The sequence below is a fragment of the Amblyomma americanum genome, chromosome 1 (genome assembly GCF_052857255.1).
Source record: "Amblyomma americanum isolate KBUSLIRL-KWMA chromosome 1, ASM5285725v1, whole genome shotgun sequence".
Lineage (NCBI taxonomy): Eukaryota > Metazoa > Arthropoda > Arachnida > Ixodida > Ixodidae > Amblyomma > Amblyomma americanum.
In genome coordinates, this window is record NC_135497.1 from 482,931,532 (window position 1) to 482,958,808 (window position 27,277).

General features: G+C 49.1%; 2 protein-coding genes across 2 annotated transcripts in view; one reads left to right on the forward strand and one right to left on the reverse strand.

Moving 5' to 3' along the window:
* LOC144127118 (uncharacterized) overlaps positions 1-19,773 on the reverse strand; it is a 74,466-nt gene extending 54,693 nt beyond the window's left edge. The window contains exons 1-2 of the mRNA XM_077660463.1: positions 19,755-19,773; positions 18,460-18,993 (exon numbers count right to left, since the gene is read on the reverse strand). Coding sequence (XP_077516589.1) covers positions 18,460-18,993; positions 19,755-19,773 — 553 coding nt within the window. The remainder of the gene's footprint in view (positions 1-18,459; positions 18,994-19,754) is intronic.
* A 1,354-nt stretch (positions 19,774-21,127) lies between these two features.
* LOC144127134 (uncharacterized) lies at positions 21,128-26,599 on the forward strand. The gene is made up of 3 exons (XM_077660464.1): positions 21,128-21,315; positions 22,148-22,315; positions 26,517-26,599. The coding sequence occupies exons 1-3, from the start codon at positions 21,183-21,185 to the stop codon at positions 26,597-26,599; spliced, it is 384 nt and encodes a 127-aa protein (XP_077516590.1). The 5' UTR covers positions 21,128-21,182.
* Positions 26,600-27,277: the final 678 nt, after the last annotated feature.

The following is a 27,277-nucleotide window of genomic DNA, read 5'->3' on the forward strand; positions in this document are numbered from 1 at the left end:
GAAGTAGCTGTTTTTTATTATTATTGCTCTTTCATTTGTGTGCGTGTAAAATCGGGGAAGGAAATGCTACTTTGATTTAGGTTAAAATTTGGATGTGATGAAGTGTTACTGTTTTCTTAACTTAAATAAAGGTAATTGTGCGATTGGGTTAGAAAGGACGTGTGTCAATTTCAGATGCTACAAAGTGATAAAGGCACTCACAAGAGTGCAGCGAACACAGTTCCTGAACAGACGATGAGCTGAGCTCTTTGCGTAGGTAGAACCGCTGAGAGCTAGCAAGTTTTTTTTGCCTTTGAAAATTTCGCACAGGTTTGCTTTTATATATTTAGTACATTCAGACATGTTAAACTTGGCAGAGATACCAAGTGCTTTTCGCTGCATAACGGCAGTGTTGCTAATGTCACGCGACGGCAAAGAAAGCACGGAAAGTTGTGCCCATTTGAGTACTTGTGTTTAGCGGCGCTAGGCTAGCTAGCCGATTTTGGTAATCAAAGAGTAAGCGAACGAAGTAACGCTACAGAATTGTGCGCAGAACAGCTGTAGCAGCTTTCTGTACAAGTGATGGTGACGAGGCGCATGACTGACTCATTGAGTTTAGAAGTCTCACGCCACTACGGGAAGGAGTAAGAATTGCGATGCGCAGTCGCATCTGTACGAGTTCAACTCGAACAGTTGGTTATTAGACTCCAGCGTCAAGCTCCTTTGAAAAGAGCCAGTGGATTAATTTGATCGTGAGCCACATTTTAAGCAATCTATCGGTATTCCCATGGTATAAGGGGATCATAGCTTTGATTGATAAGGAATAGAGCTTCTATTCGAAAATTTGTAGGCTTTGACACGCCACCGCGTATTGTACAACTCGGCAGTGTGTCTTTGGCGACATCAGATGAGACGCGGACGCTCTCTAGACCCTAAATTCGGGCACAATTGAGGTGCCAATTCGTTTGTTTATTCTATTTTTGCTTCCAAATTTACCACCCCTCTTCAAGTCGTGTACGGCGAATCAGGCCTTGGCAGCGAATTTGGCAGACATGGAAGCTGACCTTAGTAGCCGAGACTATTCCTGTCAGCTACAAAATTTTGTGCTTACGTTCATGTCGACAATGCAGTTGTTTTGCATAACAGCCTGGCGGCTCTCGGGTGAATTTTGGGCACTGCCTGGGGAGTGGCGCTATGTTGAGTGGTTGGTTTCATTAATGCCTCTGTTGTACGAGGTTTACGACTCTGTTTTGTGCTCTCAGAGAAGATCAAGAAGGGCCTCCCACGCTACAATTCCCATCTCTCCTCGACCAGTGATTGTGACCACTGGCCGATCGAGATTGTCCTGGCCGCGGAGGAGCTGTTACGTTTGGAGACGCCAACATGCCAAGAATATTAAAGCCACTGAGAAGCATCAATCGACAGAGGCTTCAAAGGGCCGTCGACGTGGTTGGAGCGCCACGAGTGCAGGTGGCGGAGTCTACAAGGGACCTCTCCCCCCCCCCCTCTGCCCCCCCCCCCCTGCTGTTTACGAGGTGAAACGGCCGTCCTCTGCCTGAGAACGCTTTGGTGAACCTGTCGTTTGTTCTCAACGCCGGACCCACCCGGGACATCTTTCTCCCGGAGGGGACGGCGGGGATGCAAATGAGCCGTGGAAAATGCGGCCGTGTTTGACTAAGCCAACGAGGCCGGAATCCTCGTGCTTCGAAAACAACTTCGTCTTAGACTAAGTGCTTTTCCTTATACATGGAACCTTCTACAAACTGCAGTGGCAACCATTAATTCCCACGCTACCGCTGTGAAGTGCAGGTGACTGACCTTCGACGCTGCCATGGGACCCCCTTCGGCCTATTCATCACTGCTGCCTGGAGAGCGCGGACCATAACTTGCCAGAAGTGGCAAGAGTGTGTTGTTGGGGGTGTCCTGGAAGGCGAAACCTAAAGACTGGACACGTGATCGACGTCACAGTGATTGGACGCATTTTTAATGAACTAAGTTCCCTAACTAGGGACCTGGGGACAGCGGACCCTATTTAAGCAGCGATCTGGCGTGTGATCAGCCAGCTCCCGATTCACTCTTTCGAACTATGTAAAAATGTAAATAAACCCTTTCAGTCTCTTCTCCACCTCGAAGACCCTCTCATCTCTTCGTCACTCCACAACAGCAGTCTCCCGATCCAGAACCCGGGGACACCGAACTGATCGAGCGATGGCACAGGCGAACCAGGGGCCCGCATCTAACAACTGGTGGCAGTGGTGGAATCGAAACGCAATCCCCCAACACCGGTGGCCTGCTACGGGACAGAATCCTCACACCTAACAAGGGAAAACTGGCGCCCCGCCTATGGGAGTTTGCATGGAGCTTCCTCGAGACCACCTGAGCCACCATGGGCGCTCTAAGCACCATGAGACGGAGAGCTACCGACTGCAGAACCACAGCTTTTGGCCAAAAAGTAATAAAAAGAAACGTTGATCGACAATCAGGAATGCCCAAATGTTCAATATCCTGTCTATGAATTGCAACAAACGAGCAGAGAGCATGTAAATGCAAGGTTTGCCCAAAATAAGGGATGGCTTGCTCTCCTATAGGCCAAGTATTGCACACCACAGAAACTAACATTTCGTGTTAAACAGGCGCGCTTTTAATAGGAAATATGTTTTAAGAAAAAATGTTGCTGCTTAAACACATCAAGAAATTTTAGTGCCATTTCAGAAAACAGAAACCTTTTTATTGGCATTGTGTGCTGTTGAGTTTCCGCTACTATGGCTTTTGCGCACTACGTTCACGCCAAAGTCGTCTTCGCGCGGGGCGCGCCAAAGACGGAATGGGACATCTCAGTAACGCCACTCCCGAAAAAATGCGACTGTCCCGCATCAGGTAGCTCACCGCACCATGATGCTTTGAGCGTCCATTATGGCTGAAGTGCAGCGCCACCAGCTTTCCCTCTAGGTAATAGTCAGAAAATGTATACGCGCAGCTGAATCGAGCTCGATGAATGTAACTATGTGCATATATGGTGGAACTGCCCTCTTATAAATGGTGGACGAGGCTATTTGTCCCAACAGGCGTATATTAGCGCCACGCGGCCCGCAGTTCTGCTACCCTAGCGGCGAAAGGGATGAACTATAGGACATGCGTGCCACGCCCTCCTGGATGGGACGCGATCCAAGTGGCCGTGTGTGTGCTGAAGCAGCGGTACCTGTGCTGGTCATCAGTCCAGGCCTTGTTGAGACGGAGAAGAGCGCTCGTAAAGATGCAGTCGGACGCGTCAGGAGCGATGTATTTCGACCATTCGAGTATGAGACTGCTCGTAAAACAACGGCCGCTCAATGAAATCGCACTAGCGGCCATGCCAGGGAGCACAGAAACGATTAGTCAGAGGCAGTTTTAGATTAGGTCAAGACAATCAGTGCGCTTAGTACCACCGATTATATCCTATTCCTGCGAGCGCGTATCATTCGAGTGTTCATCTAGGCTTGGGACTGCCGCACTTCGTGAAAATCTTGAAAGCTGTTATGGCTTCAGTGATATTTTGAAGCGATAGTATACTGCTCCTGGACACACTGGATGAGTAGCTGACGCAAGAATGATTACGTTCCGAGGCCACCTCGTATGCCCGTTTATTCGCCGCATGTCCGAAAGGCGACGTTTTTTTTGTATGCATAGGAACTGACTGGAACTACCTTCCTGCAAACGCCATACATCACTCTAATCCTGCCCATTTCAATGCCGCTATGGATCAAACTTTCTGTTCACTTGTTATCAGGCCCGGGGTTTTAAGGCAATGAGAATAAATGCTGTGGTTTTCCACTTGCAAATACTGATCTGGACTGCAGCAAACGCGCGAATTTAAACGGTAATTAACCCCCTCCTCCTCTCCTGACTTAGCATTGTCACGCACAACTCTAGAGTAAGCACTAAGCGAGTATTAAAACACGGCTACCCTGCAAAAAGGCCCCTTTGCAAAAAATAGGCTGAAGTCGCTTCGCTTACCGCGGGCACTTACCACATGGACAGCCAGCTGTTGCTAGCGGCGCTGGATGTCCACCAGCAGTATTTAGTCAAGCTCGGAAACGATATCAGGTTTTTAATGCCAAACGATACTACCCCGTTCGTTTAAACATGGCTGCTAAAATTGCCGACTGCCATAGCAAGCATACAATAAAACGTAAACTAAGGTCTCCATTATTTTTGCGCGCAATTATGTCCCGAAATCCAAGCCTGCCCTTGAGGTAGTCTCAGAGATATGACTACGACTGACTGATAGCTCTGCTACCCAATACGAATGAAAGAACGGCCGATACGACCGTTCAAGCAGCACTTATTGACTCTCCGAAACCCTAGGTATGCATGCTTTGCGCGTCTTCATTCCACTCACCTGGGAAAGGGTAGAATTTCGTCGGCGGTTCTAGGATTTTCGTGTCGCCTAAACTGTTGCGGCACTCTTCAACATAACATTGATGGTACCTTTTCACGCAGACCAGGAAGCCGCGCGAAGCACGTTCCGAGCGACCAAAATCATTACACTCGGTCCAAACCACGACCGACAACGGCATGAGGCAACAACTCAATCCCTTCCCACCAGGGCAACAATGCGGCGCTGCTGTCGGTACACCAAGCTTAAGCTGCACTCCCGCTGTCTTGCAAGTTGCCCCTTTGTGCCGATGGCCGAGCCGGTGTCAGCGCTCGCTAGACGAACAACAAACATTCGTTCTAGGCTCATTGCTGCATGTGCTGTCGTCCCGCGCGTATGCCACCAAGGAGGGTCGGCAAATCGCGGCAATCCACCGCCCGAACAGACACGCGTCGTTTGGGGTGACGGCTACAAAGCTGGCGCAAATGTCGCGGCACAGTCAATAACGCAGGCCTGACGACACTGCTCGCAGATGCTTCGCCACAAATGAAACTCGTGGATGGAGCTGCTGACCAATAACTACGCCCGTCTTGCCGGCACTTGAAACTAACATAACAGATTCGATGATGTTTCCCGCGTGGTGCCTTTTCAGGCGTCGGCGGTGCACAAAGCAACCTTTCATACTGAATTTTTGTTTTCAAAAGCTAGCGTTTACGTGAGAAGATAGTTTAAAAAAAAAGAAACATGAAAAGAAATAACAGGCAGGTTAAGTACAGGTACAGTCGGAGACGAAAAGTCTGAGCCGCGTGCTCTGTAAACTATTTATTAGCTGCCGTATGCAGACTACACACTTGGGGACATCAAAGTCAAAGGTCTAGCGGCTTTTGTTCCCGACTGTCTATCTTGGCACGTTTTTAAAGTGTTATATTTGTTAACGGTTTCACACTGCTTTCACCTGGCTTGGATTTTGATTTCCTGACTCTGCTTTGTTACTACGCCTTTCACCCTCATCTGGCCGTTGTGTCGAATTCATTTGTTTTTGTTACTATTTTGGTTTCTTGACACTCCTTACGCTACGATGGGATTTAATTTGCTTTACAGACTCTGCCGTAACCTGCTTACACCACTTACTCTGAATTTTCCTAAAGTTTTTGTTGCTGTCTTGTTTTTCGGGTAAGAGAAATAGGTCACCTGTATGCTTGCATTTTTGCGCTCGTGCGTTTTGTTTACTTCAACATTTTTCTTCGTTTTCCTTCTCGAGTATTGCGAACGCTCCAGCTTGTACACAAATCGCGGTTGCTCTGAGAGAAATAAAACATTAGGAATTTGCGCACTGCACACGTCGTATGTGGTCCTTGTTCACCTGTGTTTGCATCGCACAAGTATACGTATACCTTCAAAACAAGGCGCTACCGGTCGGCTAACGCTGGTGCACTGAAACGTGCGCTCTCCGCAAACAGGAGCAGGTGCATTGTGCATTGTAATTAAGTTTTGTTACGTTTTCTAAAACTGCGCCCTTCGTTTAGCGGCAAAGAGTGCTCGCACTTCCCGTTCGTTACGCGGAGCGAGTCAAACAGCGAACACTGGCCAGGGGCGACTAAAATGTTCGCGAGGAATAACGATCACGCCAGGCGATTCAGCGATGTTCCTCTGGATGTTCCAGTCATTACACGTTCTAAGCATGCTGGAGACGTACATTAGCGAAGACGTATAATCTCACTGCGCGTGCGCACGAGGCGTCCGGTAAATCAGCATACGCCTCCGCTAACACGTCTCCGGCATGCTTAACTCAGCCGAGCTATGCTTCCGAAAACGTGGCTGAAGGGCGCGCAAGAAGGCGATACACGGAATTTGCTTAACTGGAAGCCACGCTAGTCTGTTTGTTTATTTTTTCTCTCAACTCAACGTCACACGTCGCTCAAAGATCCGCCAGACGGGCAACACGTCATCACACGCCATCACTCACAAAGTGTAGGCGTTATGACAACCATGCTCCGCGACTGATACTCGTAGTACGATAGCTGCTAAGCAAGGTATCTTTGGATGTACTAAGCACGACGAAATCGCTGCTCCTACGGCTCAGACTTTATCGATGTCCTGTCAACTCCCTTGAGTATGCGCCTGTAATACAGCAAAAACCCCTCCCCCGTCATCTGGAATAGTCTTCCAGGCAAACCTTATAAGCGCACGAAAAGGGACAGTAACTACAAACTCAAGTTGGCTTGTAATTCAGGGGTCTCAGACGTGCGCCCCGCGGGCACTTAATACTCCAGCCTTTCTTACAGAGGGGTCCAGCTAGTAACCGATTGGTTTTTGCAGCGAAAACCTTCACTACGCTAGTTAAAACAGTCGTCGCGTAGGCCGGAGAATGACCTTGAACGACCTTCAGCCCAACCACGTTAGCGGTGTATGACCATATGTGGTACAGTTAGGGTGTCACACCCTTGACTCATGACCTTTAGTTGACCTTTGACATTGGGTGATCTTTGGATTGACCTTTGACCTTAGGAACATCCGATGGGGTGATGTGAAGCCACGTGGTGACAACCGACGTAAGACCATGTGATACCACGCCGTAGCCACGTGGTCGTGTGGGTATGTATAGAACGGCTGTCGCGAGCGTGTAGCGGAGTTGCCACGGACGAGCCTCAAGCGTTTAGCAGACGTCCTTGCTTTTCGCTGAATTCCAGGGTTAGCCAAGGTAAGCCACTGCCAGTTTTTTTTTTCTTGACCCCGTCGCATCTCTTCACCACTGTTCGCTGGTTGCTTAACGTGTACTTGAGAGTCAGCGGCTGGACGCGCTCTTTGCCCAAAGCCAGTGGTAGCAGTCCACCACTGGCTTAGAGCTAGCGCTTGAACTTTGTTCATTTTGAAGCATTCCAACATGTGGCACTATCCTTTCTCCTCTTGTGGTCCAACATATATTCGCAACCATAAGGCAAAGTGAATATGGATTGTCTTGTGCTTGAGCGCGTCCCTCCTGCTCTCGGGAAAGGATATGAACATAAAAACAAAACAAACAAATATATAAATAAAACAAACACCGTCCACAAGCTTTCAGAAATCTGACTTAGATAGAGTAGCCGGCGCATTATGTGGTGTGGTGGCGACCTTGGCGCGCCGCGGACGCCCGTACTAGGCAAAATAAATAAAATGAAAGCAAAAGAGGAAGACAACACTGAGCGAGAGCCGCTCGAGCGCCACAGGCCAGCGCGTGCTGACGCAGGGCTCGCGGCAGCAGGACCACTGGAAAGGACCGGTGACTTGCGAGGACCGAGGGCCAGGAGCACCTTGAGCAACGGCAGCGTCACGGCGTGCTCGTTCAACGCCATGCCCGTCGGAGGGAGTCGTCGAGCCGACCTGCTGAGCCGACAAAAACCGTGAGACGCCCCTGAAGACAGACCCCGAGCCAAGGTCTGGCGTGCTAACGCACGCACACTGGTGTGCGTGCGTGCTTCCTCTCGTTGTGTCCTTAAAGGGCCTTTTCGTGCGCCGACACAAACGTGGCCGCGACGACTCCCGTCCACTGTTGGCGCGCATCGCACGCCGACAGGTTAGCCGACTCGTAATGCATGCCCTGGAGGCCAAAATGTGGGACAGAATGTGAACAATTTCAACCGTTGGACGTTACACCGACGCCGACAGTGCAAAAATGCAAGAACTTGGCGGAATTATTGGAGCAATTATTATATTACTGAAGTGGGCAAATTAGGGTGTTTTCTTAGAACACGAAAAATGATAAAACTGCGCACGCAAACACACAGCACATGGCAAATCATAATAACGGAGTAATTACTCATTTGCATCCCACTAAGTGCAGCCAAACGGCTACGAAAGAGATATATACAGTTTTCAGAGAAACTTCCTACGAACTTTCAGTCCCGGGTTCAACCGAAGTTTCTCTGAAATCTGCATAGGTTTCCTTCGCAGGTCGTACGGCAACGCTTGGGTGGATGCTAATGAGTAATTACTTGATTGTTTCAAGTTTACTCCAACTTGGCAAGGAATAAGAAACAACGAACAAATAAAGAATGGAACTAAAAAAGAACATCGCGCACTGAAATCTTCCGTAGCTTCGCCAGCATGCATTGCCTAATGGAGTGTAAGCTCCTGCAGCATGCTTTCTGTACATCTCTGACAACCGGCACCTATACATTTCAATCTGAGAAGCAAGTTTAAAAAAGCAGTTTTGCGAAAACGGTACGATGACCAGACATTTTGTTTTGCGAGCAGGAACAAAGTTTACTGGTTTGTATACTGTCTATACCGCGATACGCCGGCCGTTACAAGGTTGACTCGCAATTTAAAGAGAAAAGAAGCAAAACTGGCTGCGCTTGTGCACGTGCAGTGAGTACCGCAGTCTTGAATTAACGCATGATGTCGGGCAGGTCGGTTCACAGCATAATAATGATTCGTTTTGGGGGAAATGAAGTGGCGCAGTATCTGTCTCACATATCGGCCGACACCTGAACCGCGCCGCAAGGGGAAGGATAAGGGAGGGAGCGGAAGAGAAAGAAAGAGGTGTCGTATAGTGGAGGGCTCCGGAATAATTTTAACTACCTGGGGATCTTTAACGTGTACTGACATCACGCAGCACACGGGCGCCTTAGCGTTTCGCTTCCATAAAAACGCAGCCGCCGCGGTCGGGTTCGAACCCGGCAACTCAGGATCAGTAGCCGAGCGCCCTAACCACTGAGCCACCGTGGCGGTTCAGAGGATCAGCAAATATGAAACTGAAGACGGCACCGGAGGAGAAAACGAAGACGCGCATGTTCTGACGCAACGGTGTTCCTCACGCCGAATGGCCTGTGAAACAAGCGCAGCAGCACCGATGACGCTACAACCGCCTTCGCTCCTCATCAGACCAATCTGCCTGCAGAAGCATCGCGCACATATGTCTCTTCCTCCGATGCGTTCCTCAAGGTGGATTCACATGACACACCGAATCGCAGGGCTTTTACCCGCCGCGGTGGCTCAGTGATTAGGGCGCTCGGCTACTGATCCGGAGTTCCCGGGTTCGAACCCGACAGCGGCGGCCGCATTTTTATGGTGGTAAAACGCTAAGGCGCCCGTGTGCTGTGCGATGTTAGTGCACGTTAAAGATGCCCAGGTGGTCGAAATTATTCCGCAGACCTCCACTACGGCACCTCTTTCTTGCTTTCCTGTCTTAGTCCCTCTTTTATCCCCTTCCTTACGGCGCAGTTCAGGTGTCAGCCGATATGTGAGACAGATACTGCGCCATTTCCTTTCCCCAACAACCAATTCAATTCAGGACGAATCGTGCATCACTTGACACGACGTCACGGATGTGCGCGGACGACGCGGACGGAAAAAAGTTGGGCTGAGGCTTAGCTAAAGTGTTAAGCCTGGATATCTCGAAGCGAAAAGCGTTTAGCAAGGCGTGCCTCTCGTGATTCTGGCGTTTCAGCCGCTTGTCTAGCCTTGCACTTTCATATCTTCGCTGCTTTTCAGCCAACTCCTACGCTACCACTTCTGGATCTTCTTTACGACGACGGCCCCGGCAGCAGCGACCAGCTGCGCTCCGCGTGACATCACTCGGTTTCACGGTCAGACGACAGAGTCAGCGCGCGGTGGTTACGACGGCCCCGGCAGCAGCGACCAGCTGCGCTCCGCGTGACATCACTCGGTTTCACGGTCAGACGACAGAGTCAGCGCGCGGTGGTTACGACGGCCCCGGCAGCAGCGACCAGCTGCGCTCCGCGTGACATCACTCGGTTTCACGGTCAGACGACAGAGTCAGCGCGCGGTGGTTACGACGGCCCCGGCAGCAGCGACCAGCTGCGCTCCGCGTGACATCACTCGGTTTCACGGTCAGACGACAGAGTCAGCGCGCGGTGGTTACGACGGCCCCGGCAGCAGCGACCAGCTGCGCTCCGCGTGAAATCACTCGGTTTCACGGTCAGACGACGGAGTCAGCGCGCGGTGGTTACGACGGCCCCGGCAGCAGCGACCAGCTGCGCTCCGCGTGACATCACTCGGTTTCACGGTCAGACGACAGAGTCAGCGCGCGGTGGTTACGACGGCCCCGGCAGCAGCGACCAGCTGCTACTAGCAGTATACTCATATCCCATGCAATCCCTTAGCTCTCTCGTACCTCTCCTTCTCCGCGCCCGCCCACGAGCTTCTGCCGATCGCGGCCAGCGCCGGACCCCAGGAATAAAAATACCACCGTCGACGGCAATCCTCTCTCTGTCTGTCTATTAGAGTGGGACCTAAAGGGCGTCACGAGGCGCCCGCGTACACAGGCGAAGGCATAACGCCCTCCCTGCGCTTTCAGCAGCATGTCCTCAAGCCTATCCTATATAGGGGCCGAGAAGATCACACAGGGTAAAGGTGTAAAAGCTACTGCGTTTCGCAACAACGACGTTCGTGTAGTGAGAGCAATTCGTGAATGGCCGGTGATTCGGCTATATGAACGCCCGCCTATCGCAACGCATGAATTTCTGGCACGAGCCAGTCGTTAACACGGTCGCCTAAGCGACAGATTTAGCGGTAGCGTCCCGACATTACACACGGTGTCCCGTGTACCGATGTGTGATACGGTGGGAAGAGGAATTCGTCCCACATTTAGGTCTGCCGAGGCCCACGCGCACTCATGCCCCACCGTATGGTCCCATGATGCAAAACTGGCTTCCTTACGGCCAGTGCACTACGCGAGTCGTAAAGAACTTTGTGCGTCACTCGCCGATGACTTGAGTACAGTAGAGTTCCTATACAGCATATACAGCTGCTTTCATATTTTGCGGAAGAAGTGTGGTTTCGCTTTCGCATAGCGCGGCTACGGCCATTCTGGGCGGACGGAAGCGCCGCAGCATGAGGGCAGCACTCAGCCGACAGCTGCAAATAGATAACTCACGTGCCATTTTATGTCAGCAAGAATAAAAGGCTGATAAGCCCCAAGTCAAGCCTCAATGAAGGACGCTCCTTTTGAAAGCGGCGAAAAGGAAGCGAAACGCTGTTTCAGCTCATGCACAATAATATATTTTTGGTTTTGGGGAAAGGAAACGGCGCAGTATCTGTCTCACATATCGGCGGACACTAGAGCCGCGCTGTTAGGGAAGAGATAAAGGTGGGAGTGAAAGAAGAAAGGAACAAAGAGGTGCCGCAGTGGAGGGCTCAGGAATAATTTCGACCACCTGGGGATCTTTAACGTGCACTGATATCGCACAGCAAACGGGCGCCTTAGCGTTTCTCCTCCATCGGAACGCAGCCGCCGCGGTCGGGTTCCAACCCAGGTGCTCCGGATCAGGGCGCGGTCGGGTTCGAACCCGGGTACTCCTTATCCGAGCGCCCTGAGGCCGAGCGCCCTGATCCGGAGTACCCGGGTTTGAACCCGGTAATAATAATTGGTTTTGGGGGGAAAGGAAATGGCGTAGTATCTCTCATTTATCGTTGGACACCTGAACCGCGCCGTAAGGAAATGGATAAAGGAGGGAGTGAGAGAAGAATGGAATAAAGAGGTCCCGTGGTGGAGGGCTCCGGAATAATTTCGACTACCTGGGGATGTGAAAGGTGCACTGACATCGCACAGCACACGGAACCCGATAATAAATACGAATTTCAAGACCACATTGATCTTGCTGATTCTGGTTGTGCTATTGCATTTATTATAATTTTTTTAATTTTCAGCTTCCCCTCAGCCCTTCACCAGCATCAGCTTCCAGCCGCCGCGGTGGCTCAGTGGTTATGGCGCTCTACTGCTGGTCCGAAAGACGCGGGTTCGATCCCGACCGCGGTGGTGGAATTTCGATGGAGAAATTCTATAGACCCGTGCGCTGTGCGATGTCAGTGCACGTTAAATAACACCATGCGGTCGAAATTTCCAAAACCCTTCACAACGGTGTCCCTCATAGCCTGAGTTGCTTTGGGATGTTAACCCCCGTAAACCCGGTATCGGCTCCCTTCGTTGGAAGCGACGAAAACCGCTTTACGCGCAAGATGCTCCCGATCTGCTGCCGCAATCGAGCTGCATTCCTTCCACTCGGCGGCCAGAAATCACCGAGACACAAAAGTACGCGGAGTGGGCCCGACTTGTTTTCGCGCGAACCACCAGAGATCTCTCGCACATTCTCGCTCAATGCAGGAAAGTGATATCACCGGTCGTGCAACCGAAAGGCAGGCAACGGGACCTCCGTAAGTACCGCTGCGTCCTCAGTCTGCCCACCGCGAAAGACTATGACTGGACGTATATCAGAGAAAACAAAAATGGGAACCACGAAGCTGGTACAGATTCAGGCGGGAGCGCAATCGCAGACAGCTCAGATCTATAGAGACCGGCGCGCTGTGATACCGCTGTTGTTGTAGCATGAACGATGAGACGTATCTGGCTACGCACTAGTTTTTTGTGACTGTCAATTCGCGTATCGCCGTTTCACGCCTAACTCTATATCCAGTCACGAGACAGGTCACATCATCATCATCAACATCATCACCACCACCGTGACAGCTATTGCTATCAGTTGGAAGATGCGCTCCGCTTCTGTCGTCAAGATAGTTGGTGTGCTACCCAACCTGCACTTCAGCCGAAAAAAAAATCGTAGCCACGATAGTCAGCCTCAAAACTGGCACTGCAATGGTTTTCGAAGGTGGCGAAGAAACCCGCCCAAGAACATGCCAACAAGAATTCTTAAAGGGGCTCTGAAACACCTCAGGAGGAGAGTACATGAACTCGCTCAAACACTGCACATACTCGTCATGAACACCTGAGCCACATACTACACTCCTACACGCAGCAGAGGACTCACAATGGCACGCGAAAGTAGGCGAGTACTTTCCGACAACTTTTTCATGCTCGCGCCCTCCTCCGTTGCACGCTCCTGCGTAATTCTATTCGGAGATGGCTATTGTGGTTAGATCCTTTGAGGCGTCACGCAGATACCATTGCCGCGGCCAGTGAGCCGCGTCGCTCTGGCGGGTCAGGAGGCTCCACCCGCGCGCGTTGGCGGTGGGGATGCTCAGAAGCGCCGACCACTGAGCATGCAAAAAGTGACGAGAGGAGAGGGAAAGGCGCGGAGACGCTGTTGTTGTTAGTGGCTATTTATTAATAATATAACAATGGAAGGAAAAGATGTTGCTAGCCGCTGCATCTGCCATCGAAAGCTGAAGCACTTCAGCTGCGACTAGCGGAAACAGGGAGAGGGCAGGGAGAGGGAAAGAAAGGGGGAGCGAAGAGACGTTGAAATTCAAAATTTTACAGATAACTCGGCTTCTACAAACCGCATTAAAAAAATTGCTGGTGGTTTACCTCTCGTTAACCTTGCAGGTGGAAAGCGAAAAGCTGCATCTGATAATATTAATAATAATTGGTTTTTGGGGAAAGGAAATAGTGCAGTATCTGTCTAATATATCGTTGGACACCTGAACCGCACCGTAAGGGAAGGGATAAAGGAAGCGATGAACGCAGAAAGGAAGAAAGAGGTGCCGTAGTGGGGGGCTCCAGAATAATTTCGACCACTTGGGGATCTTTAACGGCACTGAGATCGCACAGCACACGAGCGCCTTAGCGTTTTGCCTCCATAAAAACACAGCCGCCGCGGTCGGGTTCGAACCCGGGTACTCCGGATCAGTAGCCGAGCGCCCTAACCACTAAGCCACCGCGGCATCTCCCTGGCTACGCTTGTGGTCGAACGACTGGCGGTTTCCATAGATAGACATACTGACACACACAGAGTAGGCATTGTTTTATTTTTAAACATCTTGCTTTCGTCGAAACGACATTAAAGGAGGTCGCACAAGACAGTATATATTTAATACAGCTTCGGTGACGTTTACAACTGTATTACTGCTCGTTGTATGCGGAGATATGGAACCAGATCAGGTTCCAAACGACGCGCAAACACCGCAGATAATTTCGGAAACCCAAATTGAAAAATAAATTGTTTTTCTTTTTTTTTGCGGGGGGGAGGGGGGAATGGCGCAATGTGAGACAGGCTTCATTTCCTTTTCCTAAAACCACCTTTCATTTCGCTTCGCTTACGGCGCGGTTCGGGTGTCCACAGAGAGATGTGCGAGAGGCGTAATTTCCTTTCCCTTAAAACCAACCTTCATTTCACTTCATTCCCTTACGGCGCGTTTAGAGTGGCCACCGAGATATGAGACAAGCGTAATTTCCTTTCCTTAGAACCAATTTTCATTTCATTTTCCTTTTCTAACGGGTGCGGTTCGGATGTCCACCGAGATATGTGAGACAGGCGTCATTTCCTTGTTTGAGCTCTAGCTACATTTAAGGTCAAACTTGCGGTCCCGCTGACGGCTCGAAACGCCGGCGTAGTGAAGGTTTTCGCTTCAAAATTCTCGCTGGAGGATATTCGTGAAGCGATGTCCTTTAACATCGCAGGCGCACCACACCTTTACAGAGAGCCCCTTTCAGGGCCCCTTTAAGCACGAACAACAGCAGAAAAAGCGGACTACCGCTAACACGGTAGCTGCAGCGTTTTCAAACGGCCGTTAGAAACCTCCGCATCCCTACGGGAGAAGGGCGGGCATGCGCGTCGAGAACAGCTACTGGCCGGCTTCCTTCAACCATCGCGAGCAGCCAGGAGCGACCTAACACAAAACGATAGGAGCCGTAACGAGTGGGGCGACGGAAAGTGCGAGAGGCTAAAGGACGAAGAAAACACAGTGCAGTCCCACACACAACTGCCTAAAGTGATGAGAGACGTCGGTGAATAAGCGAGTTTTGTCTAAAGGCGCTACGGAAATTATGCGACACTCGGATCGGGTTTCGTGTTCGACCTGACAACGCGTCGGCCAAAAAAAGTGCGTTCGGCTGCCGGAACGTATTCGGACCGACACAAGCGGGTTCATCCACTAAGCGCACGTGAAAACGCAGTGGCACACAACAGTGCGACCTCTACGTTGCGGGAACGAAGGTCTGTCGCAGCTATCGAGCATCTCGAAACGGTATCGGTCGAAGTGTGGGGATTAGTTGCACAGCAGTGCACTGTCTTCAGGTCTCAAAAATACGCACACATGCTTCTCAACTTAATAAAGGAGTAAGGACACCAAATTTTCGTAGTGCGTTATTGACACGTCCGAAAACATGGATCGCCCCGTCGAGTTCGTCTAAGCCCGGTAAATTACTTTTTGTTCAATGTTTTCTTCTCTGAAGTAGTTTTGGTTTCAAGAGCCGAGCGGTGGCTATGACGTCACAGACGACTTCGGGCGACACTGAGTTCGTATGAGGCGTGCAATAATTGCGATGTAATGGCTTTTTGTTAATCTGTTGTCACTTTGCCTCTTGGAGCAGGCTGGCTGAAGAGTACTTGTCATTTGAAGAAAAAAAACGGCAATTTTTTCAGCCACACGTGAGCCACCCACATCTATATATATATATATATATATATATATATATATATATATATATATATATATATATATATATATATATATATATATATATATATATATATATATATATATATATATATATAATAGCAACATACCCCGACGCACCTTGGTTGCGGTGGCTGTTGGCTTCCTTCAATATAGGTGGCCGCAGCGGGAAGAACTCCCAATATATGAACTTTTCATTTTTTGGGGAGTTTTTCCCGCTGCAGCCACCTTCCGGCCTGTGCCCTACAAGTGGAGAGGGAGATTTCCTTCTCTCAACTTTGCCACCAGCCAACCGTGGCAAGTGCCAGGTGGGTCTTCCTTCTACCAACCATGGCAGGAGGCAGCTGGTAAGCGTACACAACACAACGCCGCCATACACTGTTAGTGCGCTAGCTCTAGATGCCATGCAAGCTAGAAGGTTGCCCTGTCTGCCCTTGAAGCCTGCCGACGGCAGGGTGCACACAATGAAACAGGCAGGTTGCCACCTGCCCACCATGACAGGTGGGAAGTGAAAAGGAGGAAAACCGCAACAGCTGCGAAGTGTTGCGCCAGCTGCATCAATGTGAAAGAAGGTTACACAATAGCTAGAAATCAGTGGAAAGGAGGAAACCTGCGTCACGCTAAGAGGGAAGGAGGCCATGTACGTCATGCAAGTCATGGTCACGTGTTCAGGTTTCAGTAGACAATAGAAAGCCACATTATGCGTGGGACGCAGCTAGTGCAGCGTGCCAACGAAAGTTTGATTGTGCTAGCGCACCTTTACCTTTTCTAGCTCTAAAGGCACCCGTTTTCAGTCAACGTCGCCTATTTTTCAGTAGGACGCGGTAATTTGTCGAGGATGACCTTTAGGAATAGGTAACCATTAAAAAAATAAAAAAGACGAGCCCTTTGCAAGCAAGAAGGCGATCAGGCGCCTATCAGGGCCCCCCACGGCCGGAGAAATTCAAGGCACATGAGTAAAGTAAAAAGCGTAGGTTCTCGGACACCTCGCTTTTAGCGGGTGAAGAATCTTCCGTAGCGATTGCAATCGCAGCTAGGAACGTGCTCGAAGCGACCAACGAGACGTGAAGGGGAAGCCCAGAATGCATGCGCTAACGGTCAACTTCCGGCCATTCTTCACTGCTCGCATGCAACAGACTTGGAGAAGATTAGACACCTTTAGCATACCGTGTACCGCGTTACCGTTACCGGAGTACCGGAAGTGTAGTTCACTATAATCGGGAGCCTGCGCTTCGTCAGTGCGCATGCGCAAATCGCCTTGAGGGCGCCAGGTGCCTGGCAGTTGCGCGCGCATAATCTTAAAAATGTGGCAAAAAGGTATGGCGTAGGGGTGGTTTTTTCAGCACCCAAGAAACTTAAAAGGGTTTGTGCTGTTTTGGAAAGAAAGGCTGAGCAACGAAAAGAATCTGAAACAACTTGTGGGCTTAAGCACGAAACAATGTATGTGCCATGCGCAGAAGAGGTTGTGTACAAAATCCCAATGTCATGCGGACAAATATATATCGGGCAGACGGGGCGTTGCATCAATACACGTTTGAAAGAGCATGCAAATAATCTTGAAGCTAACAAATCTAATCATCTAGTTGACCATGTTCGAAACTGCCAATTTTGTTTTCCCTCATTGCCTTACTGTGATATCCTCTACAAACACCCGTCCCGATTAACACGTGAGATTATGGAAGCATATCACATGAAGAAAAAAACAAGGTTATGTGTCAGTAAGCCATCTATTTCATTATATGACAGTGAGGTTGCATTCCTCGATGTCACGTAGAAACTTGGGTTTTGTCTATGTACTAGCTGATAAGTTGGCCACTTTTTCCATAAATAAATTTCAGTTGTGGGTCAGCGCTTGTCCTGTATTTTCTTCCACTCTGTCCGCGTCGTTGAGCTGTTTGCCACCAACAACACTCAAGCCGTCGCCGAGTCGGGTAACCGCAGAAACGAACCTCGGCAGAGGTGCCGGTTTTATGAGAAAAATGCGGCGCTGGTCAAAAACTACAGCACGTCCACAAAAAAACAAAGCCAAAGCACCATTTTTGCGCCATGTCAATGGAGACGCCATCTTGATTTAATTACGTGAAGTAACCATCACGACGACAGTAATCCAAACAAGGCGCGTCCGTAAGTACTCGCCATTCGAAATTATCGCACTTGATTACGCTCTTTAGTGTGGTGCTAGCCATGTCGCAGCAACAACAGTGCGCGATTTAAACAACCCGCCGCATGTGATGGTATCGCCATCTGTCGACAAGGCCAGTAGCCCGGGGCAGTAACCCGCGCCGCCATGCGAGAAGTCGCGAAAGCTTAGGCACTCAAACCAGCCAGCCCTGGAAACAGCGGGGCAGTACTATTCAAACTATTTGTCCCTCACCACCGCAAACTACGCGCAAACGTACATGAACTCCAAAGCGATCAAAAATAAACAATGTGGTGGCTCCCGAAGCATGCAGATGCAGGGAAACGCCGGTACGCGATGCTCGTCAGTCTGCCAACTTGAAACGGCGAACGCCTACGAGTCGCTGAACCCCAGTCAAAACTTACAATGCGGCAACAGCTCAGTTTAACGGCCACAATTGTACCTCAGTTCATGCACAAGTGTCCCTGCGTTGTTAGCAAAGGCGGCACACAGGAACGCGTGCAAGGTTACTGCCAATGAACAGCGATGCGTGCTCCGAAACTGCACGTCGGAATGAACGCATAAGCTCTCCGTACGCGCATTTGCGAGCACTGGCAGATCGAGCAGGCTGGTTCGATACGAAAACACCTACCTGGAGGTACTTTTATCAACTTGTACGGCGCAGCATAAGCATGGTCGTGCGCTAGTGCCATCACATCTCCGTTGAGCAGCGCGACGCGACGTGTCCTGTCACCATTGACACTTTTTGTCACTGCGGCCGCCTTTACGGCTGAAGTCCGATTCACAACACGTGCTGCTTGAGGGGGTACCGTTGTTGATGATGCTGCAACACCTGCCGAGGCTAATGAGGAAGAAAACGATGACGAAGCTGCCAAGAAAGGCACTGCCGACGAGGTCGACGGTGTGCTCGTGGGCTCCGCATGCCGATAGTCATCGGCTAGGCGGGACCCTTTGACCACAATGTCCCTAAACGTGATGTCCATGCCCCCATTTAGGCTCCCCCACTTCTTCTGAAAGCTCGGAGCACTCAAATATCGGCAAATCTTCTTGTAGCACTGCAGCACGATACGGAGCTGCAGGTTCTGGGTGAAACCGGCGGTGCTGCTGTTGCACTCTGCACAGGGCGAATTCAACCGCATCGTCTGGCCGACACACATTTTGCACACTGTCCGCCGTATTCAAGAACGACACTTAAGGTGTGACTTAAGTTCGTGACTAAAGTTCTGAGTAAAGTATGAGTGGCGAAGGAAGTTTCAAAAACGGCCCTTAAGCAGCACTTATGAAAGTAGTGCTTTTAGATGTAAGTAGGCGCCATGGGAACGAGGCTAAGCAAACATTTCTGTATATCTAATAAATTCATGAACAAATAAAGAACAGAAGCGCCAAAACAGCGCTGATAATACATAGTACAAGTCTCAACTAACGTTTTAACAACAACAAAAAGTTTTTTTCGGCAAGCTTTGGAGAACTAATATTACTTGTCTGGCCACAAACAAAGACGTCACTATAGTAGCGCGCGTAGTACTGCTCCTGTCGACGTCGTAGTCTTTCCGCTCGCGCGCGTCCATCGGTTGCATCATCGCCAGCTCTTTGTCTCTGCTTTATATTGTTATCGCGCATTTTAATTGTAAATTCACTGCTTGTATCGTATATATTTTGGTCTTATATTTACTGATAGTGTGTAGTCATTTGTAGTGTGTTTTGTTTTCTGTACTGCGTTATTCTTTGGTGCTGTGTTGCGACGCGCGCGTGATGGAGAAAACGGAGAAGGGCAAAATTAACTGCTCCAGAGTAGAGCGAGCTCTTCTCCTCCACCTCGTCGACAAGCACAAGGCCGTACTAGAGAACAAGAGAACTGATGCAGTGTCAGTTGCACGGAACAGGAAACAGTGGGAGCTTATAGAAACCCAGTTCAACTCCAGTCACAACGTGAGCCCACGGACATGGCTCCAGCTGAAGAAATGCTGGGAGAACTGAAAAAATAAGTGGCGAAAGGCGAAAGCGGACGACAACCGGGAGATATTTAAGACCGGTAAGTCCTGTTTTCTTTCATCTTTGATTCTTTTTTGCTGACGAATTCAGAGGTTCTCTCCCAGATTACAGAACTGTTCCGATAGCTTGCTGCCCGCATTTTATGACTAGATTCCCCCTCCGCCCCTAAAAAAAAAAAATACAGAGAATGTTTACGACATTCGAATCTGAGCGAAAGCATGAATTCGTGCTACGTAGAAGACGACGGTGAGCAGGCAGTGCCGCGGGACGGAGCAAATAAAAGTCGAAGACGACGCTAATTCACGGCGCGAGAATGTGTAGCAGTGTAACAAGAGGTGCGTTCGCTCCGACGGTAGCGTAGTCGTCTCGCCCAACAGCCGTTAAAGATCTGTTTGCGCAGCCGCGGGTTCGATTCCCGTTCGTTGGTATTGATCGAATTTCCTTTTTCATAATTTGACCTCAGCACATAAGGAGTGATCGACTGCATTAAAAAAAAGTTTATCCATACCATTTCAATGCTAGTAATCATGGTCATGAACAAAGCTCAGTTAACAGTTTCTGTTGGGACATGATGGATTTTGGTTACTTAAATTAAGCATTTTAAAGACTGTCTATGAAGCCAGTGAGCCCAGCTCCACTGTGCTCTACATTAATAATGCCCTAAAATTGAAAAGAATTTGGCCACTCTGCCTGCTTCTGGTCTTTTGACGTTACACCTACCATTTTGCTTTCCGTCGCTCGCTGTGTTGTCCTTAACTTAAGCTGAACCCTTTTCGTTAGCCTCCACTTTTCTCTTGAGGAACAGTGGTACACTGACATTCATGATCTAAGAAAACCTGCCATATGCACTCCATTCCATTCTTATCCTTCTATTATTTCCGTTGATGATTCGGATCAGCTGTCACTAGTTGCCCTAAGTGACCTGTTCCTCTGCCACTTCCAGCACCTCGCTACCAATTGTGAACTGTGAGGTGCTGGAACTTGTGCTGCCAATTTTCTTGCTGTGCGTTTTCACCGCCACAGTTAGTATCTAGCTTTCACTCACCCGCAGTTTGGAGTCAGCATGTTTAAGGTTGTTTCACCCGGAGAGTATTACTAAATAAATGCAAATATCGTGCTTCTGTCAGAAAAAAAGGCTCCTGCTTGCGCGAATAAACATGCATGTTTTCGTTGCTTCGTAGCGCTTAAATTCTGAAAGATACTTTGGCGTTCACGTCGAATGTGCTTAGTGTTTGTGAATATTCATCAAGGGATTTTTCCAGTGGTTGTAACAGCGCTTTCTGTGAATACCTAGGCGGCGGCTCAGCGGCCCCCAGCCAGCTCACTGAAGACCTGCAAAGAGTTGGCAGTGTCGCATCCCACATGGGGGTTCGCTTGGCGAACCCCTTCGACAGTGATCGCCACCAAGCAGACCCTGGCGGCGAGTCCCAACCCACACCATCGGTGGCCGCCCTGCTTTCGCGCACTCAAGATGGTTCTATTCCAGGAGCCAGTGGTATGACTTATTTTATATGTATATATATATATATATATATATATATATATATATATATATATATATATATATATATATATTGTACTGCAAGCTCCAAAAAATATATATGAGATTATTTTTCTTGGAATACATATTCTGTGTATGTACTGCTTTTCTGTTTTTATGCCTAGAGGATTAGATGAAACACTCCAGCAAAATGAATTGCAGCATCCCTGCCTGGCGCTTGTGTCTGACCATTTTTGCTGTTGTAGGCTGCTTCTGTGCTTATTATTTTGTTTTTTTTTCTGAGCATTTGAGCTCTTCTGTCATTAAAAGTGTGCATAACAGCTGTAGCCATGTCCAATTTTCTGTGGCATCTGTGTTGTCTTGACCTGTCATAAAAATATTGGCCTGTGTGACCAGTGTTATCAAAGCTACAGCTAAGAGGTGCGAATGCACTGGCCGAACATATTTTCCAAAGTGGTCATCCAAGGAGCATGATTGGCAGTGTATGTGACGAATGTATTCCGGAAATGTTTCCCTTCGAAGCAGGCTAAGTGCATGTTTTATGCCTTCTGTTTTGTTACATAAACGAACTCTAACGGAAGCATTGATTGAGTTACTGCACGACCAAAAATGGTAAAATGTCACCTGAAGGACATTGAAGGCAACGAATACAAGCGTACAAAATAGCGCAGAATGCGTTTAAAGTACCCACTTCATTGTAAACCATTCAAAGGCTAAGGTAGCCTACAGTACTAGCAAAGATTGAAGTGTTTCTTGATCTAAAGCGACATTGCATTGGATTTGCCATCATTTCAAGGTCTAATAGCAAGCACTTCCTCCGCATTAGGTGATGCAGAGGACCCGCTGTGGTCCTGGCACTATGAAGAGGGTAGCCCGCAGCAAGATGAGCAAATGGAAGAGGAGCCAGTGGCCATGGCAGCCTCCTTAACATCAGCCACAACGGCAACCGCAACACCCTCGGTGCTTCCTGCTGCCTCTACAGCAAGGGCAGCAGGTACCAGCCGCATGAGCTCACAGAGGCAGTCGCCTGCTGTGCCACCTGCGCCAAGCGGTTTTTTTGTTCCGGCAACACCGGCAGCCGCAGCACCCTCACCCTCAGTGCTTCCTGCTGCCTCTGCAGAAAGCGCAGCAGGTACCAGCCGCACTGCGGGCATGCATAGGCAGTCGCTGGTCGAGCAAGAGCTAGCAGCTCGCCTTAACGATATTTCTACCGAGAGGGCACAAAAGTGTAAAGAGCACCGGCTGCGGATGAGACTCTTACGAGCAGACCACCGCGACAAGCTCGCAAAGCGAGCGGCAGTCCATCAGCTCGAGATGGAAAATCTTATGCTTAAGAATGACTTGAAACGGTCGAAAAAGATCTTTTTGGAGCTGCAGATAAAAGCAGTAAAGGGGGAACTGTGAGGAGGGTGATGTTGGAGGTGGGGCAGGGGGACATAATCTGAAAAATGAAAGCACTGCAACTATGGCCAAGTCGCCTGAGAGAAGGGATGAAGTGGGGGGTATACAAATAAGGAGCCAGATGAAGTCGATATAATGCCAGACGGTGTTCTTTAATGTGCACTGACATCGCATAGAACACAGGAGTCTGCAATTTGCCCCCTAACGAATGCAGCTGCCACAGCCAAGAGGCTAGTACCATAGCCCCTGAGCCATCGCAGCAGGTGAAAAATTTGTAACCTCTTATAGGAGCTCTGAAAGGGGCTCTAGTAAAGTTACAATATGCCTGGGACGTTAAAGCATGCCAGTTCACGAATATTGTGTAGCAAGAATTTTTTTAATGCGCTTTGTAGCGGCTGAGCTCTCTGCAGTCAAAATTTGAATTCTCTCCTCTCATCACACTTTGCACGCTGGAAGGTCGGCGCTCCTCTCCCGGCCCCACCTCCGGGGTGCAAAGCTTCCTGACCCACCAGAGCTACGCGGCTTACTGGCCGTGGCCATAGTAGCTGCCCGACGTCTGAAAGAATGCAACCAGTAGCCATCTCTCAACTTATATACGCATTTGTGAGCGATGGAGAAGGGCGCGAGCATGTAAGTCTCTGGGAAGTGCTGGCCAACTTTGGCGCGTGATTGTGGGTTCTCTGCAGGTGTAGAGGTGTATTATTTGGCTCGGATGTTCATGACAAGCAAATGCAGTGATTGAGAGAGTTGATGTGCTCTCCTCGGAAGGTGTTTCACAGCGCCTTTAAGTCTTGCTTGAATTTCAACCTCATCCAGCTTCTCTTAGTTGCTTTTTACTACAGAATGTCTGTAGTGTTTAGGATAGTCAAGCTGCCGCATTGCCTCAGTGGTTATGGCGCTCGGCTGCTGACGCAAAAGCCGTAGGTTCGATCCCAGCTGCTGCGGTTGAATTTTGGTGGAGGCGAAATTCTAGAGGTTTGTGTACCGTGTGATGTCAGTGCACGTTAACGAACCCCAAGGAGTTTATATTTACGGAGCCATTCACTACTGCATTCCTCATAACCCGACTCAGTTTGGGACATTAAACCCCCTTAAAGATAGCCAGTTGCTATATCCAGTTTGTAGTATGGTTTTGTGCAGGGTAAAAGCATGCAGATTCTGTTTTTAGCTGCCACATGGTTGTGCAGTATGGTTTTAGTAATGTGTTCTGTTTGAACCAAATGTTTTGTCGTTCTTATTAATCAGTAGAGAAAAAGAGCGCGGACCTCCTGCCATGAGTTATTTCATGTGGACGTAACTGCCACTTTGAGGCCGACTTGGCACTTTCTACGGGGTTGGTTGACTGCACTTTTTAGACATTCTTGTGGCCCAGCCACTTCTTTCCCGGAACCACGGCAGTAGACTAAAAGCTGGTTTAAAAAGCGCCTCTGCTACATTTCCTGTTTGATGTTTTGAAGTGTACGTATTGCTATTTTTTTCTAATTCCCAGGTTTCCTGCATATGTAAGTGAATGCTGTTTTGAAATCTACTTTTCTTCCTTTGTTTAGTACAGTCGTTTTCCAGCAATGTTTTTTTTTCTCATTATTTCTTTTGCATAGCGCATAGGTTTTTTAACAGCTTTGTACCATGTATGATCATCTGTTGAATCTAATGTACAGTCATGCCATGTTAATTTTACCCCTATTGAAAGGGGCAGTTTTTCTGGGACCAAGCTTTTGGATTGTATTTATGCCTCATTCAAATCCAATGTCTATGTCGAGACAATGGGCAGGGTGAAAATGCATATAGCCTATTGGGACATATGTATTTTTGTCTTGTTATTATGGACAGCGATGACAACCAAATCCCAAGTGCCTCTACCAGATGTTGTACCCCTTGTATATTGATATTGATTGTTTTAAAGCTCCTCGCGATTACAATAACGCTCCCGTGTTTCCCCATTTCCACGTGCCACTATAGCAGGCTGCAGCCATAAAGCTTTATTTAAAGAATATTTGCTTCTTTTTCTTCACAATTCATTATTACGGCCAACTCACACCGAAACTTTTACCCACTTTCCGAATCTTTTACCCACTTTCCGGCTGTCCTGGTCCGAAACTATTTTGCCAGTTTGTGGCGCCGCGAAGAAAAACACAAACTGTGGAAGAAAAACTCAAAGGATATTTATATTTTCTATTGCATTTTGCTGGCAACTTCTCTACCGATATTTCGGAAGCGTGTGATAGCGCTCGAAACATTCTCCTGGGTGCAGGCCAGGGTTGTTACTGCAGGTTTTACAGAAAAACACACAGTTTCCCTCCGACCTCCGCTTGTTTTTCTATCGCTACAAACTGCACAGTCCCTGCTGCTTCGGCCTGGCAGCTTGTATATGAAATGGCTCTTCCCATCTAGCCTTTCCTCGCACTCCTTCCGCGCAGACGGGCCGCGCTTTTTGGCTCTAGCCCTCACGTCACCCACCAGCTGTTGGATGAGGTTGCGGCGGTACTGCAGGTGTCGCTGTTCTTTCTCACCACGATTCTGCAGCTGTGTGCGCCTCAAAATAAAGCTATTTACAGTGGAAACTTCCAAAAGCCAAAAAAAAAGCTTTCGCCACCATTTCATTGTCTTTCGACAAAATGCATAGCTGGCGCAGTAATGGTCTGCACGGTCAACTGCACCCATGTGTTCTGTGTAGTCACATATGACCACTGGTTTCTTCAACGTCACTTTCTTTCCACCTGCTTGTGTCCTTGTCATTTCTTTGAGAGATACATTGTGGGCAGAACTGAGCATCGTCACTTGACGCTTGTCTCGCCACTAAAGCACCATGTAAGAGCGTCCTTTTCTGAAAGCTGCCACTTCGCCCTTTTTCAGTTTTTTCTTGACCTGCTGTGGCATTTGCTTGCGATTTGGCATCACGGTACCAGTCAATTGTACTCTCTGTAGAAGTAACTCCTCGGCAAGCATTGGAGAAGTGTAAAATCTGTCTGTGTAGAGGTGGTAGCCACTCCCCGGCGTAGCTTGCTGCCCTTTCTGGAGCAAGTGAAGAACAATCCTGCAGGTGAAGGGCAGCTCGGGACGGCCGAGACTGTCAGTTGTTGTGCTGCCGTAGTAGGGCTCGATTGCCGAAATGTACCCCGTTTGGCAGTCAGCAAGTGCGTAAACACGCATGCCCCATTTGGTTGGCTTCTGTGGATTGTAGCATTTGAACGAGACACGGCCTTTGAAGCCAACAGTGCTCTCATCGATGCAAATTTTGGGGCCGGCTCTGAAATGCTCTCTGCATTTCGCGTCGATGTAATGCACGACGTCCCTGATCTTGCTTCCACGTGTTGCCGGCCGACCTGAAGAGGCATCATGGCACGGGGCAACGTGCAATATCCAAAACATTTGCAGAAATCTTTTCCGGCAGAAAACGTGCGGGAAGAAAGGCATCTTGCTGACAATATCTTGGCTAAAATACTCCTTCAGTTCTGGTTTTGGATTCAAGGCCATGTCTATGATTACACCAAGAAAAGCCTTGAATTCTGTCAAGGTCACGTCTTCCCAGTCCTTCCAAATTGAGTCCTTTGGAAGCTCACCGGCACTCGAAATCTTTTCACGCGCATAGCGGTTTGTTTCGCGCACAATATTGTCCATCAGGTCGTCTGTAAAAAACAGCTGAAAATATTCCAGCTCAGAGATGAGATTACAAGTGCTTACTTGAGATCCTGGGTTCGTGACAGTGAAGGGAAATTGTGTGAAATCGGGCATATTATCCGCGTACACCTTCCAGTCCGCAGCACGTGGTCGCGCACTGTTTTGTGTGTCAACAGAGGTGCTGTCTCCACCGCCGCCGTCGTCATCGTCACTCGCTTCAGTGGAAGAACTGTCATCACTGTCCGATGGAGGCACGTAATTCTCTTCCTCACTGAAGTCGTCTTCGCTTTCGCTACATGCACCACCGAAAAACGCACGCGGTGAAAACGTTGCCATGCTTGTCAACGAACCGCGCCAACGTGCGTTCTGTGCTCAAGTGAGAACGCTCTGGCGGCTCTAGTATTGAGAACATTGTGCTGCGCCCTAGTGCAAAAAAAAGTAAACTTCAAGAAACAAAGCTTACTTCACCCTCAAGAGATGGTGCATTATGTACACAAAAATGCGCACTATTCGTGGTGAGAAAAACCGCGAAATTTAACCGGCGAACACCCTTGTCGGGCGTTGAAGAAGCGTAGCTTGTTGGGCCAGTTGGTGCATGGTATGAGGAAAACCAGCGAAAAGGACGCAATCACAAGGAGAAGTACACAGGACAACGCTGGAAACACAACTGAAAATTCTTTACTTCGCCAACATCAGAACAGGGCGCACATGCGCGTGAGCACTACAAACGCTATCAAAACAGCAAACACAAACTGATTAAGCGAGCGAAGAAACATGTGGACACCTATGTCCCATTCATGAAAGTGTATTCTTTTGCCGTGAACCTGACAGAGCTGTCGCTGACGCATTCAGTTCCTAACTGCTTGATTTTAAAAGCTTCTAAGATTTCTCGTTCTATCTGTGTTTTGCCGCAGCCGATGATGTTGACATTATGGAA